Source organism: Thrips palmi, unplaced genomic scaffold, assembly GCF_012932325.1.
Source record: "Thrips palmi isolate BJ-2018 unplaced genomic scaffold, TpBJ-2018v1 HiC_scaffold_4, whole genome shotgun sequence".
NCBI classification, from domain to species: Eukaryota; Metazoa; Arthropoda; class Insecta; order Thysanoptera; family Thripidae; genus Thrips; species Thrips palmi.
Genome location: NW_023144631.1, coordinates 9,931,819 through 9,950,770, shown reverse-complemented (window position 1 = coordinate 9,950,770; position 18,952 = coordinate 9,931,819). Strand labels below are relative to the sequence as shown.

General features: G+C 59.4%; 1 protein-coding gene across 2 annotated transcripts in view; it reads right to left on the bottom strand.

Annotated features, from left to right (window-relative positions):
• Window positions 1-18,952, bottom strand: part of LOC117649189 (scavenger receptor class B member 1-like) — a 36,161-nt gene that overhangs the window by 11,902 nt on the left and 5,307 nt on the right. Inside the window, exon 1 of one of the 2 annotated variants that reach the window (XM_034391688.1) lies at window positions 5,205-5,696. The exons of the other annotated variant lie outside the window; for it this stretch is intronic. Within the exon in view, the coding sequence (XP_034247579.1) occupies window positions 5,205-5,421 (217 nt within the window). The 5' untranslated portion in view covers window positions 5,422-5,696. Of the gene's footprint in view, window positions 1-5,204; window positions 5,697-18,952 lie in introns of those variants that run through there. 2 annotated transcript variants of the gene reach the window in all.

The following is an 18,952-nucleotide window of genomic DNA, read 5'->3' as shown; positions in this document are numbered from 1 at the left end:
TACCGCGCAGCAAACAACCCTAGAGGCAGGCCGAGCAGTGACCACACCTCTTTCCCATCCTCCACGTCCTCCAGAGCGTCGTTGTTTTGCGTCGCGCACTTCTGCCTGACTTCGGCACGCAGCCGCGGGAATCCTCCGTAAGAGAAGAGTGCCGAACCGGTAATCAAAACAATCCGACGCCGCGCAGTGTGGTGGGCAAGCCCAACCATGCCAAGGGAAAAGTACGCGGGGGCAATCAAGTCAAATTGTGTTGTCGACGCACACCGCACCACACACCACAGCGCACGCAGAGTCCGGCCGGCCGGCCCGCGGCCCGCTGCTGCCCCCGGCTGCCCCCGGCCCGCGGCTGAGTCGCCCGAATCACTTTTATGTTGACGTCAAGCAAGTGGGAACCATTAACCTCCCGAAAAACGAGAAAGAGCGAGAAAGACCCCACGCCTGCCGGCCGACCGCTGGCGATTTGGCGCAGTAGTGTCGTCGCCGTAAGAAAATGAAATTCCCACGATGCGCCAGCGTCGGAAGGGTTGCCAACCAGCCAGCCTACGAGGCGACATTCGGGCATAGCAGGCAGGCTGATGTTGGCAACCCTTTTGCATCGAGGGAATTTTCGCATCCTAACGTGGCAACACTGGATTTGGCGCCTTTCCCGCCGAACAGACGGAAAAGCAGTTTAGTGGGCCAGCCGCCTCTCCTTCCGCTTCCTCCTCATCAAAGTTTTTGTCGCCGGCGATCGGGGAAAATGAACAAATAAGGAAGTGGGGAAATGGCACTGGTCCGTCAAGTCGCCGTGGGGGTTCTATGCGGCGCGGCGCTCTTTTAGTTTCAGGGGGCGCGGCCACGCGGCCACTGACTCGCGGGTCTTGGCCTGCTAAGGGACAGCCGCGCCGGCCGAGGTGGACGGGCTGGCCTGGCACACGTCGGTCGCGCGTGTGGGTCTCGATCAGTCGGTTCAAAAACTTTTCCATTCAAATCGATAAAGGATTAGGTTTAATGACTGAGTCCACCTCGGCGACAAACCCGACACGCAGGTGTCCTTCGTCGGCTGGGCGACGACGCTCCGCGACCCGGCTCGTCAAACACTCACACACATACATTCACTCACACATACACACACACACACGCTTTGCTTTCGCTCTCCGCCGCCACTGCACGCTGCAGTCGAGAACCATAACCTGCGCCTGCCTGGCTGCCTGCCTGGCTGGTGCCGGCCGATGCGGTAACCGCTGGCCGCCAGCCCGGGATTGCCGCCCGCCTGGCACTGGCACGCGCCACCGTGATCTTGGACTTGATCTTGGCGGCGAAAGGGGGCGCGGGGGAAAGGGGGGGGGGAGGGGCGCGCGGAGGGGGAAGCTGCAGGATGATGACACGAATGGCGTGAGCGGCATGCGCTTAGCGCGCTTCGCGCTTCGCGTTGAGTAACGGAGTGCCGATCATCGAACTAAGCGCTGTTTGGAATAAACTGCCCAATCCGCTTGCTCCCACGGGCAAAAAAAAAAACAAAAAAAAAAAAACATGCTGGCCAAGCTGAATTGAAATATTTGGGCGTATAATTTATCGACCAGTCAAATCCAATTTTGGTAACTGTGCAAATCGACCATCTTTTTAAGCTTCTTTCTTAAATTATTTCTTCTTTTGACGCAAGGATCCAACGTCCTCGCGAAATTCTCTTCCTCGAATACCGGCGGTGGTACCGGCCGCCCCGCCCCACTCCGCCCCGCCCACCGGGGCATTGCGCCACGTTGGGCAGCTCTTCCAGCGTGCTTCCAGCTCCAGCTCCGCCTCGGGGCTCCAGGTCCTCCGGGTCCTCCGGCCGGTGAAGGGGTCCTGAGGGTCCAGCCGGAATGCACGTGTCGCAATACACATTGTGGGGCGCGGCGCGCGCGTTTTCCGGATCAAAAAGTGCATTGCGACATGGCGTCTTTTACGGCCGTTTGCACCAGGCGAGTCTGGAGAGCCAGCCGCGCCACACCGGGCGCAGCGGCCACAGCAGCGCCACTTAGCAAAGGCCCCCAGCCAGAAAAAAAGAAGAAATTAACGAGTTATTCTTTTAGAAATGTGGGACGTTGTAGGCGCATGCAGGAGCTTAGTCTTCTCTTCTTCGCCATGCCCGAAAGAAGTGCGAGCGAGAGGGGAAAGAAGAAAGGCCATTACTGTGCCGCCAAGGACGCGGCGGCGGCCGGAGAACGTTAGAACGTTCCAGAGAGGCGTACCGCGCGCCGCGTACCGCACACCTCGCCGTTAATGATCTGCCCGAGTATGACCTCTGTGCATCTATGATGGCGAACATCCTGGCGGAGAAAATTATTGTCTGTGTGTGAGTGGTTATCACGCTCGCCTCAAGCCTCTCACCTAGCTCGTTTAAGCGACGCCATGGCGACGCCGAGCCTTGCCGCCCGCTCCGAAAAGGAGCGATACATTTTTTTGGCCCCACCCCGAGACCTGTAGACTAGACTGCTCCCGAGAGTCCTTTTCGGCGCTCTGTCTCTCTCGCGCTCACGGGCGCCCTAGGTGCGAGAGAGACAGAGCGACGAAAACGACTCTGCCGGTGGACCTGGCTGGTTTGACGCACCGAAGGCGAGAGATGTCGCTCGACCTAGCCCGCATGGCAACTGGACCCGCCGCCAGCCTGTAGGATTAACCTACGTCCTTTACCGTTTTGTTTATGCTTATATTTTCGCATAAAAATGTTTGTGGTGTGTCGCGCGCGGCGCGGCGGCGGCGGAGCGCCAAATTCGAACAACTCGGCTCGCTTCCGCCAGGACCGCCAGGGGTCGGCGTCTGCGGCGCCTCGGCCCGCGGGCGTCGTGATGCAACACGGCCTCGATTGGGGCGCGCTGCACCGGGACGCACCGGGACGCACCGCGCTGCACCGCGCTGCACCGGGACGCACTTATTTGCAGATCACTCGCAGTGGCGTCACGCTGATTGATGCGCGCGTTGCGAGTGCTGCCAATAGTGCGAATAGTGCGAACAGTGGCGTGGAACGCGGCAGGCGGAACGAGACGCGCCTTCTTTTATCCCCGCGACACACTAACCCGCTGCACCCGCTGCACCCGCGGCAAGGAGTTGCAGTGGCGCATCTTCTCTGCAGTTTACTGCAAAGCGGGCCACCCCCGGAGACTTGAACGCAGGCCGCGGCCCACAGCGCGACTAGCCGTCTTCGTCACTCTGTCCCTCTCGCACTCATGGGGCGCACCGTTTGGGTGCGAGAGAGACAGAGGGACGGAAGCGACTCAGCAGCCACGCCGACGCACTGCTTCGTGTCTAGCCAAAAGCGACAGTCGCAGGGGGAAGCTTCTGGACGACTCTGGAGTTACTCTACTGTAGTGATCGCCTGGAGTGCCATGTCAGTGCCATGGCAGTGCCATGCCGAGCGTGCCCACTGTCCGGGCTAAGTTTAGACTGGAGAAACGCGTGTAGAGTGCCTGACCCCGCCGGCCACGCTGTGTGAGTGTGCGTCGCGAAACTTTCCAGCCATTCGTCACATCGTTAGAGCTCTGGGCCGTGACGAGCTGCCCAAATAAACAAGAGTGGCTCGATGCTCGTTGAAGTCTCAGGTCTCCGGCATTCTGAGAGGCACTGCCGCGGCGCGCTAGGCGTATCAGCCGCCAATGAAACACGGCAGCAACCGTTTCGGCCGCCTTCGGTCTTTTTGCCGAGCCGTCGCGGCTTTATAGGTGCATATATCAGTGAGGAGCCATCGGTAAGTGCTCCAGCCAATCGTTTATTTTTAGATCACCCTGCAGCAACAAGTAAGCGCAGCTACACGATCTTTAAATAAAAATAAAAGAAAATACCGAGTCTATCACGATGCAACCGTACCCGGCTCATCAGAGGAGCCGAGACTCCATTTAATGCCCCGAGCATAGTCATTTTCTTTTATCACTTTTACGTGGTTTTTATCCGTCAACAGACACTAGCTTCACGGTATGGATCCTGACGTCACTGTTGCAATAAACTACCGCCAAGCAGACATAAGTCATGTCTTCCTGCATATGATCGGCGGAGGCGTCCACCCTTTATTCTTTTTTCTTCGCTGCTCCCAACGGAACGTCTTAGATTGCGGCAAAAGAGAGATACAAGATCGGCTGTCCCTCTCCAGGAAGCGAGGAAAATGCAGAACGGGTTTCGCGTGGAAGTCGCGCCGAGCGGCGGCAGTGGCGGCAGTTAGGCCCCATCTATTTGTTTTTTTTTTTTCGGGATAATGATTCAGAGCGGAAGGGATGGCACGGCCGGTATGAGAAAGAAGACAAAAAAGAAAGGTTGCACCACGCCCCGGCCCGCTTACCCTAGACAGGACCCAACCGAAACCGGGTTGCCTACGAAAAGGTGCGGCGTGGCGGGGCGTGGCGGGGCAGCGACACAGGCGACACGCACGCCTGGCTGCCCGGCCGGTAGGCAACCCTACGTGCACGCCAGCCTGCACGGTGACCTAACCTAACCCGGCGAACGCAAGGCGTGGTAGGCAACCCAGCGACGACGCCAAGGCGTGGCAGGCAAAACAGTGACAAGGTATGGTGGGCAACCCAGAGGTGGCAAGGCGCGGTAGGCAACCGCATAGCCATATTCAAAAACAAAATAATTCATCCACAGAAAAAAAACAGTCTCTAAACATTTTACACTTGAAAATATACGGATGACCTTACACACTCAAGGGAGACAAATATTATTCTACAGGAGGAAAACAAAAACTTTTTGAATGTTTTCACCGCCCCCCCCCCTCAAAAAATAAAAATAAATAAATAAATGAAAACTGGGCGAGGTTGGCTATACTGACTAACTCTTGAAGCTACTTGAATGTTTTCGACGCCCCTAAAAATATTCGAAATGAAAGCTGGGCGAGGCTGGCTATACAGTAACTCTCTCTTGACACTACTTGAATGATTTCGCGAGGGGGCCACATCCCCCGTAATCCTGTGTACAAATTGGCTGGTAATCTCTGGTAATCCATGGCGTAATCACGTAATCCTTGACAAAATTCTGTCATTTTTCAACGTTTTTAGTCATTTTTCAACGTTTTTGAGCTATTTTTCAACGTTTTCGAACCAATTTGCGAAAATTTCACGCGTAATCCCTAGTAAATTTCCCGTAATCCCGTAATCTTGTGTACGCCTGAAATGAGAGTGGTGGCCCCCTCGTGATTTCGACGCCCCCTAAAAAGTGTTGAAAATGAAAGCGGGGCTAGGTTGGCAACTGTCACTCACTCTTGGGCCGGCGGCCGTGCTTGCCGTAGTCGTCGGGGCGCGTGAAGAAGCGGTCCACCACGCCGTTGACGGTCGTGGGCCCGTAGCTGGACACGGTGACCCGGGGCGCGCGGGCTCGCGGGGCTCGCGGGGCTCCCTGGGCTGCTTGGCGGCCTGCTTGGACGGCGCGAGGGACGGGTCCGAGGTGGGCACTCGGATGTGCTGCTGGGACAGCCATCCCCAGAAGCTCGGGAACTGCGGTAGATCCTTCATGGTGTCGTCCGGCGCACACTAACACAGTCCGCACTCACACACACTCGCACTTGGATCGCACCGCACTGGCACTCTGTTTGTGTTCAACCCGGGGAACCGGTGTCGGCGTTGACGGCGTTGTCGGGCGTTGTCGCGGCCCCGGCAAGGTCTTGGTCAAGCGCCGACGGATTCGGCTCGGCTCGGCTCCACGCGGCTCGGCTGCCTCGTTCGCCGACTGATCGGCGCGCGGTCAGAAAAGAGAATAACTGTGCGGACTATGATAGGGAGGCGAGGCGCCCGATGGCCAGCACCTCCCCACCACGCTCCAGCCCCTGCCGCTCCCCCGCCCCGCCCCGCCCCGCGCAGAATCCCGCCCGTTCACCTGCTGCTGCCCGCACGGCCCGCACCAGCCCGCACTCGTCCCCGCCGGTACCGGACGGCGGGCGGGGGAGGGGAGGGGAGCGGCGTCAGCGCGCTCTGCCATTGGCCGAGCCGGGCGCACTGATACCGAGAAGTACCCGGTGAGTGCAAGGGAACCACGGCCGGCGATGCGTCACGTCGCACTCCAAATTCGCGTGCAGGTGCATGCAGTGTGAGAACGGGGATTACCTACGCCCGCAGTCCGGCGTCAGTCCTCGAGGACCCAGTTCCTTGCCCCCGATATGGAAATGGCAGGGAAAAAAAATATGCGTCCTTAAGTGGGATTCGAACCCTGACCCTACTCACTCGACTGCGTAGCGCGCTGCACGCTAGCCAGGCGCAGTGGGCAGCGCTTTCTCAGGGAGTTTGAATGGCTGGAAGTCGCACGGTGGCGGCCAGGCGCGCCGAGCACGCGGAAGGGCACATGCATTTCAGGCGTGCCAACGCAGCCGCCTCTGGAAACTAAAACTACATCTCAATCGCGGCGCTGGGTGATGCGGCCCTTGGTCCTCCAGTTCTGCCATAAGTGGGCAAAAAGTCTCACTGTGCACCAGTGTCGAAAGGGTTAACCTCAGCGTGCCTGCTAGGCTTTTTCGCTTCGTAAGTGGCAGCACTGGCTTGGCTATCATTGGCGTCGAACAACTGATCTAGTCCGAAACAGTGGTTCGTCGCCCTGCCTCTCTCGCACTCTTACGGCACGCCCCACGAGTCCGAGAGAGACACGACGAGGGCACTGTCCAGAATCAGCCTCCTTGCGGGAGTAAACAACGGGTGCCCACCAGGCCCGACCAGGCCCGACCAGGCCGTACCAACTGCGCAGCCAGAAAGTGGTGTGCTGACGTTCGCTCCTCGATGATCAGAGGGATTGGCGAGTCGAATCGGCGCCTTCTGGGTCACACGCTAACGGCGGGAGGTAGTGTCATTATCATATCGGCGGGTGGATCCGCGTTTTATGGAGTGACCTGCGTCCTTTTATCGCCAGCGAGTAACTTTCCGCGCGCGGGCGAGACGGGGCGAGACAGGCAGCCCTAGGGTGGTCCAAAAAAAAGTGAACTTGCTCGGATCGTCCAACGCCGCCCGGATTAGGATTCTACATCGAAAAGTATGAAATACGTGTTTTTCCTTTTTTGAAAAAATGTTTTTAGGACCTCCGCAGAGCGCTTAAAGTTTTTGTCAGTGCTATAAATAGGAAAAAATCGTAACTTGGTCATTTTTTGACCGATTTTCAAAAACGAAACGGGGATTTGTTCGTTTTTTTAATGCTTATTACGAAAAAAAATATGCCCAACCCCCATTTTGGTTTGCCTAACTTTCAGGGGCAAAACATGACTAAATTTCGGCCCAAATTGGCAATAGTTTCGGTTTGTAGGCCGCTTCAGCCACTCCAAGTCCACCCTGTCAGCATGGCGGGGTGCCTCCACCACAAGGCAAGCCCATGAACAGGAAATTTGGGGTGCCGGGGGCAATTTGCCTACCTCCCAGGGCATCAAATTGTGGATTTTTTCGAAAATCTATCAATAGTGATGTTTTTGGGCCCTCTGGGCACTCAGATGGGCCCCTTTCACACGGTTTGATACCCACAATACGTGATATGAACGTTATGGACGTTGCTGACGCGAGGGACCGCAAACCACGCAAGGCCACAAGAAAAGCCATCTAAATGAAGGAATTTTCTGAATTTTTACGTTTTTCTGGTCCTGAAAGGTAGGCATGAGGTCCTCAACAGTCCGTTCCTATTTTTTGTACTTTTTACGTAGTTTGGGTACCGAACCGTGTGAAAGGGTGCCCATGTGAGTGTCCAGAGGCCCCATGAGACATCACTATTGATAGATTTTCGAAAAAATCCACAATTTGATGCCTCTGGGAGGTAGGCAAATTGCACCCGGCATCCCAATTCTGTTCATGGGGCTTGCCTTGTGGTGGAGGCACCCCGCCATGCTGACAGGGTGGACTTGGAGTGGCTGAAGCGGCCTACAAACCGAAACTATTGCCAATTTGGGCCGAAATTTAGTCATGTTTTGCCCCTGAAAGTTAGGCAAACCAAAATGAGGGTTGGGCATATTTTTTTTCGTAATAAGCATTCAAAAACGAACAAATCCCCGTTTCGTTTTTGAAAATCGGTCAAAAAATGACCAAGTTACGATTTTTTCCTAATAATAGCACTGTTAAAAACTTTGAGGGCTCTGCGGAGGTCCTAAAAATCATTTTTTCGAAAAAGGAAAAAACACGTATTTCATATTTTTCGATGTAGATTCCAAATCCGAGCGGCGTTGGACGATCCGAGCAACTTCATTTTTTTTTGGACCACCCTAGGCAGCCCGCTCGACCAGTCTAAATTGGACACCGCGTCCCCACCGTCTCTCCGTTCCCGCCGCCGGCGCGTCAGTCTTTCCCGGTGGAAATCCCTTTTCCATACCACACGCTTTTTCCCAAACGCCGCGCGGTGAGCCGCCGCCACCGCCGCCGCCGCCTGTGCGTTGAAGAGCCGCTTTTTTGTGTCAACACGCGAAAAACAAAACACACACACAGACGGACGCGCTTTTCGGCAACAAAGCAATGAGTATTTTCGAGGCGGATTCCTCGCTGGACGCGCGCGGCATATTCAAACAAACGCTCAAGCAGCAGCGCGCTCCTGTTTTTCAGCGGCCTCTCGTCCCGGGCGACTGGGCGACCGGGCGACCGGGCGACTGGGCCAGAGGGTAAGTAGTGGTGTGTCCGCGCTACGCCGCTTCGCCGCTACGCGTTATGCGGCGTGGCGACGCCGTGGCGACGGCCAGGATAGCGACGGCAAGCAGCGACAGCCGGAGCCAGCAGCAAAACCGACAAGCATTTTCCAGCGGCAAGGCCAGCGAGGGTCAAGGAGCGCATTCGCATTTTTTCCAAACCGCGCACGCCGCCCTGCTGGACGACCTGCTGGACGACGCCAGACCATGAGACGACGTCAGGAGCACTGTAAAATGGAGGCGGCGCACCAAGTACCCGCGCACCGCGTGCCGTGCCACCCCCGCGCCTTTATCTCTCTCCCTCTCCCCCCCCTCTCTCTCTCTCTGTCCACCACGTCTACGTCGGCGCCGCTTCATTCATGTCGCCGTGCTTTCCAATTGCTTGCGGGGGACAAATCTTCTTTTTCTCCTTCTTCTCCTCCATCTTTTTCTTCTTCTCCTTCTTCTCCTCGTTGTTCCCAGACCGCAAACCACCACTCGGAGCGTGCTTCCAGCCTCCAGCTTCCAATGTGTCCACCGCGCCACACCGGCCTTGTCACGCCGTGATATGGATTCCCCGCCCCATTGACGCCAGGCCGCCAGGCTGACGTCTATTTTTTCCCCTTTCCCCCCATTTTTCATTTTATTTATCACATTCTCCCTAACTGCCGTTTCCCCGCGCCAATCATTTTAATATTCCGCGGGCGGGATGGGTGCTAAATTTTAATCGGGTGGGCGCGCGGTGCGGGCTATTTTCAAAAAGCCCCGCTAGTGTCAGTCTTTGAGTTGGCGCGCCTTTGTGCGTGTGCGTGTGTGTGTGTGTGTGTGTGTGTGTGTGTGTGTCCACCAAATAGTGACGCACGGTGTGCCTCGCGATTGTGATCAGTGCAGCTCGCAGTACGTACTTCGGTACTTCCATTTAGTACCGACCACCCCGTCTGTCTGTCTGTCTGTCTGCCTGTCCGTTCGTCCGACCGCTAGTGTGTGTGTAAGAGGGAGAGAGAGAGAGTGTGTGAGTGTGTGTGTTTCCCGCAGGTGTATACGGTGGACGACTGCATTCGACCTTGCCACGGTGTGCAAGGCATCTCTCGCGTGATGTCGACGATCGCGGCACGCGGCACGACTCGGCACGACGCGACACGGCACAAGCAGCATCCAATTTGCAAAGCACCCTTTCTTATCCAGTGGCGGCGCGACAAACAAGGGCAGGCAAGAAGAGCGCCGCTCGGCCACGCTCGGCGCGCGGAGCCGCATTTCTGGAGCCGCCGGCGCCGTCCCCCTCGATGCCTCGAACCTGGAAGGCCTGGAAGGCCTGGAAGGCGTGCATGCGTCCCGGCGACGCTCCCAGCCTAACGCCCCCCGTCGTTGTTGTTGACGGAAAAGTACCGAACCGCGCACCCGGTCGAGTCCTTTCACCGCAAGCGGAAAACGCGGACATGCAGACAACCACCGTGATTCCACTTTTATTTTTAGTCGGACCTTTTCCCTTTTGTTTTTATGGTTTGGGGTATTTTTCCGCGCGCGCGCTCACCTGTTTTCACCGAAGCCTGCTGCTTGAACCTGAGGGACCGAAACGTGAGGAGGCTGGGCCGAAGACTGAGCCGAAGCCGATTAGAAGGCTCTGCGCGTTCTGGAATCCTCCAAGGGCTTCCGGAGCCTCGCGTCGCCATGGTAACCGACATGGTACGCCATGGTGCCGCCATGGTGCCGCCATGGTGCCGCCGTGGTACTGCTCCCGCGCACCCTTGTCATCGCCCTGCTCCGCCCTGCTCCTTTTGTAGCGCTCCAGCAAGTCCAGCAGCCACGCAGAAGCGACGCCGGCAAAACGAGGAGTGGAAGGCCGCGGCGGGTTTCCGAACACAGCACTTGACAACGGCAACATCTCATTACAGAGCGTGCATACCACACACACACAAACACATACACACACACACACACACACACACACACACACACACACACACACACACACGCACACACACACACACACACACACACACGCACTGGGCCCGTGCTTGAAGTATCGCACTACCGCCTCACGAAATCACAGCTCAGTGTCGCCAACCTTGCCGCCGCCAATCGGTACCGTAGATCACGGCGGTGAAATTTTTTTAATTTCGTCCTTGACGGCCTTGCGTCCTGCCCGGCGAGAGAGAGAGAGAGAGAGAGAGAGCAGGTCAAATCGGTGGCAGTGAGCGGCGGGAAATGCGTTTTAATGTCGGCGAAAGGCCCAGAGGCCCCACCACCACCTCGGGACGGACGGGACGCACGGACGGCCGGGCGTCGGAATTTTTTTTCTCTTGTTCAACTTGTGTACTACACATGCTGTAGCCGCTCCAATTTGGGGTCAAAATGACACTGCACACGTCATGGGCGCGCGTGGGATTCCCGAGCCTGGACGGACACTAGCCAGTGCAGTTTCATTTGACTTTTTTCCCCGACAAAAGACGAATTAAAACACTCCAGCGGGGCGACTAATAACACACTTCAAAGTCCAATCTTTCCCGGCTCCGCTGGCCGGCCGGCCGGCTGGCTCCGAGGCCTCTCGGTGCACATCCGGATTGGCCATTGGGATCCATCATCGACCTGCCCCCCGCGCGCGCGCGCGCGCGTGTGTGGTGTGTGTGTGTGTGTGTGTGTGTGTGTGTGTGCATATGCGGCAAGCGAGCAGGTTTCCGGGTAAACGAACCCTCCCAGGATCGCGCACCCGTCCACCCGTCACCGCGTCCACGCACGCACGCCCCGAGACCCACATTCATTATTATCCCCTGATTGACCAGTGACGGATCCCGAGAAGACCTTTTTTTTTTGGGGGGGGGGGGAGAGCACTCAGCACCTTTAGCCTACTTACAGGGGGAGTGTGTGACGTTCTGCTCACCTTTCGGGCGGTCATCTGGGTGCCATTGGGACCTCTCCCCGTTTCTGCGTCCACGCCTTTGTCGCGTCACCGCCGTTTGCACCTCGTGTGTGTGTGAGTGTGTGAGCGTGTGCGTGAGCGCGTCCGACTGTGTGTGTTTGCGCGCGCGTCCAGTGGCCGCAGCGCAGCCGCCGGATCGCCTGACCGGTGGCTTCGCAGTCTCCGTATGCGATCACCCCGTCCTTGTCGCTCTCGCAGACAGACCGGGCCGAACCGACATATTTTTTCCCCTCTTTTCTATTTTACCAAGTTTTGTTTTCTCGCCCGGTGACTATCTTGGTATCCGGATCCGAGGGAGTCCCGGAGCCCCGGATAGCCGATCGGGTGCTGCGGCGGTGGCGGCGGGCCGTCGTTGGTAGGCGGCCCCGCGCGTCCCGCGGCCCCCCCGGCCCCCCGAGGCCCCCGGGGCGGGGCAGCGCCAGGCAGCGCGAGCGGACAGTGTAGCGGAGCGCCTGCCTAGGGACGCGTAGGCAGCGCGCTAGCAGGCGAGCCAGACGGTTGCCTACCCCGCAGGCGTTCCCTTCCGCGCGCCGGCCGGCCGGCAGGCAGGGCCTGCCAGGACCCAGCAGGACCCAGTAGGACACGCCGTGACGCCGCCGAGCGGAGGAGGCCATCCAGGCCACGGTACCGACGACGGCCTTCCTCCCCGCCCTCACCAAGTCCAAACCAACACATCGGCCAACGAGGGCGCTACGACTCCGTCGACGCGCGGGGTCGGGCTGGGCTGGGCCGGCCGAGCGAGCAGCGACGTCGCTGCCACAAAATGGATGAAATCGTTAACATTTAACTTAACCTTAAAACTAGGCGGGAAAATGACGGAGTAAATGCTACAGAGAATACATAATTAAGATTCCGACGGGTACGCCGGCCGATGCTTGCCCGGCGTCCCTCGCGGAGCGCGCACGCGCCGCACTACACTGTCAAAAGGGGCCCACTTTGGCGAGGAAATTGTAAGTACAGTAAAGGCACGGAACTTCCGCACAGATTTTCTCGAATCTCCACGAGGGCCGTGGAAACAGCCACGGCAAATGCATGGAGTTTCCGTGCATCGTCGGTGTGAAGTGCGGATGGTCAGGATTAATAATTACTGACCATACATTTTCCACTTCTTTCCCGTACCCCTTTTCTGCCAGTGTAGTAGCGCTGGTGGCGCAGGCTTCGCAGGCTTCGGCCGGCCGGCCAGCCTTGGCACCGAAAGGGCGGTCGGAGACAAAGCGATCGCGGCTCTCCGTCAAAGCGCGAGGCTAGGCGGCGCTGGCCAGTGCCCGGCAGCACACTGCTTTCCGAGAGTCGTTTTCGTCGCTCTGTCTCTCTCGCACCTGCACGGCACGCCCCACGAGTGCGAGAGAGACAGAGCGACGAATGAGTCTGCAGGCGGCGCGAAACACGACGGCGGCCACGCCACGCCTCCCCTGCAGCGCTATGCAGCCTGCCTGCCAGCCTGCCTGCATCGGCGTGCATGCACTCGTGCACTCGCCGGCACCGCGGTGCCATGGCGGCGCCACGCGGAGCGAAGTGCCACAATCGCGAAATCATTGCCTCGCCGGCCTTCCACGACGAGTGAAACAGCTCCCAACTTTTCTTGAAAAACTTGCTACTTTCACTTTCAACTTCGTTTAATTTTTTCCAGAAAGTTCTGTGATTTAAAAAAAAAAATCAGTTTGAACGTATCTTGAATTTCGTGTATAATTTTTCTACATGCACTTTGAGTCCGCCTTGAATTTGCTTAATTTTTTCGATTATTTTCCTGGAGTTGGATTTAATTTTTACCTTTCTACTTGGCACTTGACCGCAAAGTCGTTCCCCTCGGTCCATAGACCACGAACGAACGCAGTGCGTGTCGCTCCTCCACCCGCTCAAGAAAGAGAGAGAACGAGACTCGCGGACTCGCTCCGACTCGTTCGCACGCGATAAATTCAGGCGGCGTCGCACGCCAATCAGATTATTGGCAGTTGAGCCACCGTACATTACCTGCCGATATGGAGAGGAGAGATTGACGAACGGGCCTTGCTGTGGGTACGGCCATTAGCGCTAGCGCAGCTGCCCGTTCCAGTACGTTCCACCGGCGCGGCCAGCCAAGCAGCCAGCCAAGCAGCCAGACGCAGCAGCCAGCCGGCGCGTTCCAGTGCCATACATTTGGCCGCAAAGTGGCCGCCGAGTACTTTTCCACGGAGTGCACTGTAGGAAGCGCTTGATGGCTTCATCAGCGCCTGCCTTCATCACTCAACAATTATTCCTAAGTTTTCGCTCAGCTGTACAAAGGTTTATGTTCGACGTTTGTTCTCACTGCGCCGCACCGCGCCGCAAACGACACAGCCATTTTTTTTCGTGTTTGTATCGTGTTTTTGCATGTTTAATTTTTTTGTTGACACTTTTGCCGCCGTCACTGTAAGAGAGTCTTTAATGAGTGGTCTCGTCTCGTCCGGCCTTCCGGTTGGTGCGGGTTGCGGGTTGCGGGTTGGTCCGAGGGTCCGAGCTGATGAACTCGACTCGACCAAAGCCAAGGAGACACTCGAGACACTCCGACCGGCCGGGCCGCCCCACTGCATGTCAGGCCGATGGATGGCTCGGTGCAAGGACCCCGGCGGGCCGCCTCTTTCCCGCACACTTCCTGCATGCCTGCCCACTGCAAGCCAATGGCGAGCCAATGGCAAGCCAGCGGGGCCAGCCCTCGGCCCACCATCCCTCACGCCGGGCCTTGGGCTGGCACGCCGGGCTGGCACACTGGCAGCGCGCAGGGAACGCCAGAAAGTCGTCGATTTGCGACTTTGGCCGCTGGCTGCCGCAGGGTCGGCCAGTCGCCCAGTCGCCAGTCCACTCCGCGCGCGACATTTCTCATCATCCCCAGCGGCGAGGCACTGTCCTGGCGCACGGCCGAGCCACGGGCCACGCAGCGCTGGAATTTCGACTCGGATATGAGAAATCGCGCGCCGCGCTGTGGGGACAAAGGGCGTCCTGGCGGGGACCTCTGCCCTGACCGGGCCGGCGGGCGCAGCGGGGCCGGGCATCAAATTCGGGATTCCGCCGCCGCGCCGTGACCGCCCCGAAAAAGTCGAAGCGGCCCGCAAACCGGTCACCCGCTCTGCCGCCGTGGTCCGCCGTTGGCTGCCCTGACGCGCGGCGTGGACGTTGACGCATGACGGGGTGCCAACCTAACTTAACCCGGATCGGGCGGCAGAGCGTACGGTGACCTGCGGCGACGCACACGTGCCGAAAGGGTTGCCAACCTCATCCTGCCCGCTTACCAGGCAAAATCCAGGCCTTGCTCTCGAGTAATTAGTGGGCCGAGGTTGGCAACCCTTCCGACGCGCTGCTGCATCGTCGTGGGGATTTTGCCTACTTCAGTGGCACACTGGCAGAGGCACATCAGGGCGTGGTGTGGGCGTCGACGGCGGCACGGGCCGCACGTCAGGGCTCCGATTGACGCCCGCCGTATCACACGAGCCGCCGTTTTACGGATTTTTCTCTCTTGTGTCGAGAAATTATACAAAAACATGACGCAGTCCGCTGGAAAAGTGGTCTATTACTGGCAGGCGGATGACAGCTGTTGACAAGGATCCTCCTGCGGCTTGGCTCTGCCTGGCTGTGCCTCGGCCGCCGCGTGAGAGCGCGCCGCAGCACTGCGGCACTACGCGCGTCAACGGCAGCGAAAACGGCGCCAATCACAGTGTAGTGTCCTGCGGTTGTTGATTAATTTACGGCTCCAAATCACACGGCAGTGTTGCGCTTCGCGCAGCGTTGCGCGGGAGGGCTCGTTACTATAGTAACGAGTTATACACTGTCGGCGTGGAGATTTCCCGGAATCGCGTCATGCCGGGAAGGGTAAGATCTGCGCTCACAAGGAGCCGGCCCCGTCCAATGGCACTGCACCGCGCTGTGCATCACGCGGGGGAATGCAGGGAACGGGTTTGCAACTTGCAGGGGAATCCCACCGACCCTAACCCAGGCCCTGGCCGCCCCGGCCCTGCTCCTGCACTGACTGCATCCAGGCGGGTGTTGCGGGGAGGAGTGGCCAGGTCTTTGCTTTACTGAGCCACAGGCCACGCCGCCCCGTGCGTCAGCGGGGTCCACGCCCTCGGCCCGCCGCCGCCGCCCCGCCCCGCCCCGCCCCAGGGGCCGCCCCCGGACCAGACCCTTCCCGGAGGCAGCTAATGGCCGTGGCCAAGTGAAATGCGTTGTTTTGACTGTTTGAGTCGAACGCGAGGCGAGTGCTCCGTAGTATGCACGCCCCGGGCCTGCCTGGCCTGCCTGGCCTGACGTCAAGCAGGGCCTCGCCCTCCCGGCGCACCGCCCCGGCGACATCACCAACAACACCGTCAGCACCGCCAGCAGCAGGCTCATCCCAAAACGGTGCCACGTCGCGCTGTCTCTCTCGCACCTACGCTCCATGAGTGCGAGAGAGACCGGGACGAAGCAGTGCTCTGACCACCGCGGGCGAAACGCGGCGAGTATTTTCGGCGCGGGTTCTGTTAGTTACGGTACCGACGACACCCAGGGCGCCGCGTAAAAACTTTGCCGAACTGAATACGATGTGCGCGAACTCGAATCCCAATCCGGGAATTGCAGTGGCGGAGTGGGTGGTGCAGCGGCGGGGCAGAGGTCGCGATGCGCGGTGCGTCGGGCGGGGCGTGGCGGCGGCAGCGCGGCTCCGCGATGCAACAGGTGCCCTCCGCCCCGCCCCGCCCCGCCCCGCCCCGCCCCGCCCCGCCCCGCCCCGCCCCGCTGGCTCGGCCCCGCGGCTCCGCGCTCCTCGGCGCACTCGGCGGGACGCGGCGTACCTCCTCGCCTTGCTGCGCGCCTGGCCGCGCCGGTCGCAACGTCCCTCGCCTCTGTCAAGGACATCCGCGTCGCTACCGGTCGGTGACGTCATTGTCCGGCCGCGCCCGCCCGCCCGTTGCGTGTTCGTTCGTCCCAAGCCGCCCTGCCGCCGTCAAAAAATTCAAATCCATGACGCAGATCTTGTTTTTATTCCGCAGTCCCTCCGAGACCCTCGCGCCGCGAGAGCAGGCGTCGGGCCGAAAGGACCAGGCCGAATGAGTCTGTGGCGGTTTTATGGAGCCCGCCGAAAGTTTTAACCGCGACCCTGTCCGCATTTGGAAAGCACGAGTCACAAGAAACAACCGCGGTCCCCGGGTACACCAACAGCGACACTCGAAACCAGAGAGTCGTCGCATTATTGGTCGCGATGATGTGTGATGTAACGACGATGACTTGCGGAATATTGATCGGGCAGGCCGGGAGAATTTCGGCTCCGGCGGCCACCGACCGCGTTCGGCCCGCACCGCCGAAATGGCGAACGCCAACCGCGCCTCCCTGACACGGCACTTGTATCGATGAAAAGCGTTCATCGCGCGCTACACTGTGGGGAGGGGGTCGGTCATCATTTCGAGATCAGCCTCAAGATTGATGCCCGGACGCTGCGCGAAAAGAGACATTATTTGTACAGGCGCGCGTTTAGAGGGAAAATGGCTTCTTCCAGCGTGGCGGTGACGGATTGCGAAGCGCAGTAGTGCGCGTCGTCGCATGCCTTCGGCCTGCTGGCGGTGTTGGCCTATTGGCGGATGGGGCAAGATTCTCTCCAAGCCCAGCCGGGGGCAGGGGAGGGGGTGAGGAGGGGGTGGGGCTCCGGACGAAACTAGGTGTCAACGGCGGCGCGCCGATGCAGCCCCAAGGACACTGCATGCTTGCACACTGTGGCACACCGTGGCACACTGTGGTGCGTGTCGATGTGTCGATGCACCGAGACGACTGCGGCTGGCGGCCTGGAGGGGCGAGGCGCGCCGAGACTTTACTGCAGAAGTCTGCTTTGGTCGCGGCGCCGCGGTGCCGAGCTCGACTCCGAACCCTTCGGTCCCTGCTGGCATTCAATTGCCGCCGTTTTCAAGTTTTTCCAGCGTGCGCCCCCCACCTCCCGCGCCGTCTACGCGGTAATTTTGTGCAAATCTACGCACAAAATCCGTCAAGTCATGCATCAATGCAGAGAGAATGGCCGGACAGACGGACGTGAGCGATACTAGCTACCGTCGTTTATCGCGATTCTGTGACAAAACTACTCAATCACAACTGTCAGGCAGACAGCCAGGCAGACATGCAGTCTGGCGGGAAGGCAGGGAGGCAGGCAGGCAGCAGAGACAGACAGACAGACAGACAGACAGACAGACAGACAGACAGACAGGCAGGCAGGCGGGCTGGCGTGGGGGTGGTCCTGTTCCGGTGTCGCGGCACGGCTCGGCTCGGGGTGCGATGGCTGCGGTCGTGGCACAGGGAGCGATCGTGAGTGACGCGAGCCGAGCGATTCAGAAGAGTCGCTCTGTCTCTGTCGCACTCACGGGGCGCTCCATAAGGGTGCGAGAGAGACGGAGCGACGAGAACGCCGTTCGGAATCGCTTGTCACCCGCCCACCGCCACCCGGAGCGCGTTCGCCTCTGGATCGCCTCTGGCTCGCCCCGCGGGAAGCCGCGCCACTGCGAGTCACGCCGACATAAAAAATAACCGCGAAATCTGCCGGAAAACTAGATTGTTCTGCCGAGCGCGCGTCAGCCCAGCCGTCTGTGTCGTCCGGGCCGCGTCTAGCCGCCCATTCGCTCCTTAATTGATTCGTCATTATCTCGTCAAACACGTCCTCTCCACTGCCCACTGCGGGCCCACTGCACGCGCGGCGCATCGCGGCGCATCGCTTCGCGCCGATGCCTTTGACGCGCCTTCGACGGCCGCATCCATCACCATGACCCACCGGGCCGCACCGGGCGGACCTCTCCTCTCGCGTCACCGCTCTCGTTTACATATTTTATGGAGCGGCCTAGGCGAGCCGGACGGGCTGGGCGCGCAGCGCGCTGATTCCCAGAGGCGCTGCGTCTCTCCAGCACTCATGGGGCGTCCCCTGTGGGCGCGAGAGAGACAGAGCGACCACACTCGGAATCGGTGTGCAGCAGACAAGCAGAAAACCCGAATCGTTACGGTGCAGCAAGCCGAGCAGGCGGGCCGGTCATATACGGTGACGGGCGGCGTTACAAGCTGTGACCACTGTTCGCAGTGGTTCGGCGCCGCGATGCGCCGCGCCAAAAGTCTGTCGACACAATGCACCTGCTGAGCGCTGCACGGCGCTGCACGGCGCTGCATGCTGCACTCGGCGGCTTGCAGCGGCTTGCAGTGTACGTGCTGAGGGTTTCTGCCGCGCCGGTCGCGTCGCCTCTGGCTCGGCCCGCTGTTTCATTACCGCCATTCGCGAGGTTTAGACGCCGAGTCCTCGCATCGCACGCCGCGGCGGCGCGCTGCGAAACTACGCGGCCGGGGCGACAAAAAAGGGCAGGCCGGGGGAATGGTGGTGGCGGATCCAGGCATTGAGGTGCGGCCCGCCGGGCAGAGAGGCTGCCCACAGCGCAACACGGGCTGCAGGTCAAGAGGATCAAACGCATCACTTTTGCATAAGTCGCGGTTTGCTCCTCCCCGTTTCAGGGTGTCGTTCCTCGCAGACGACG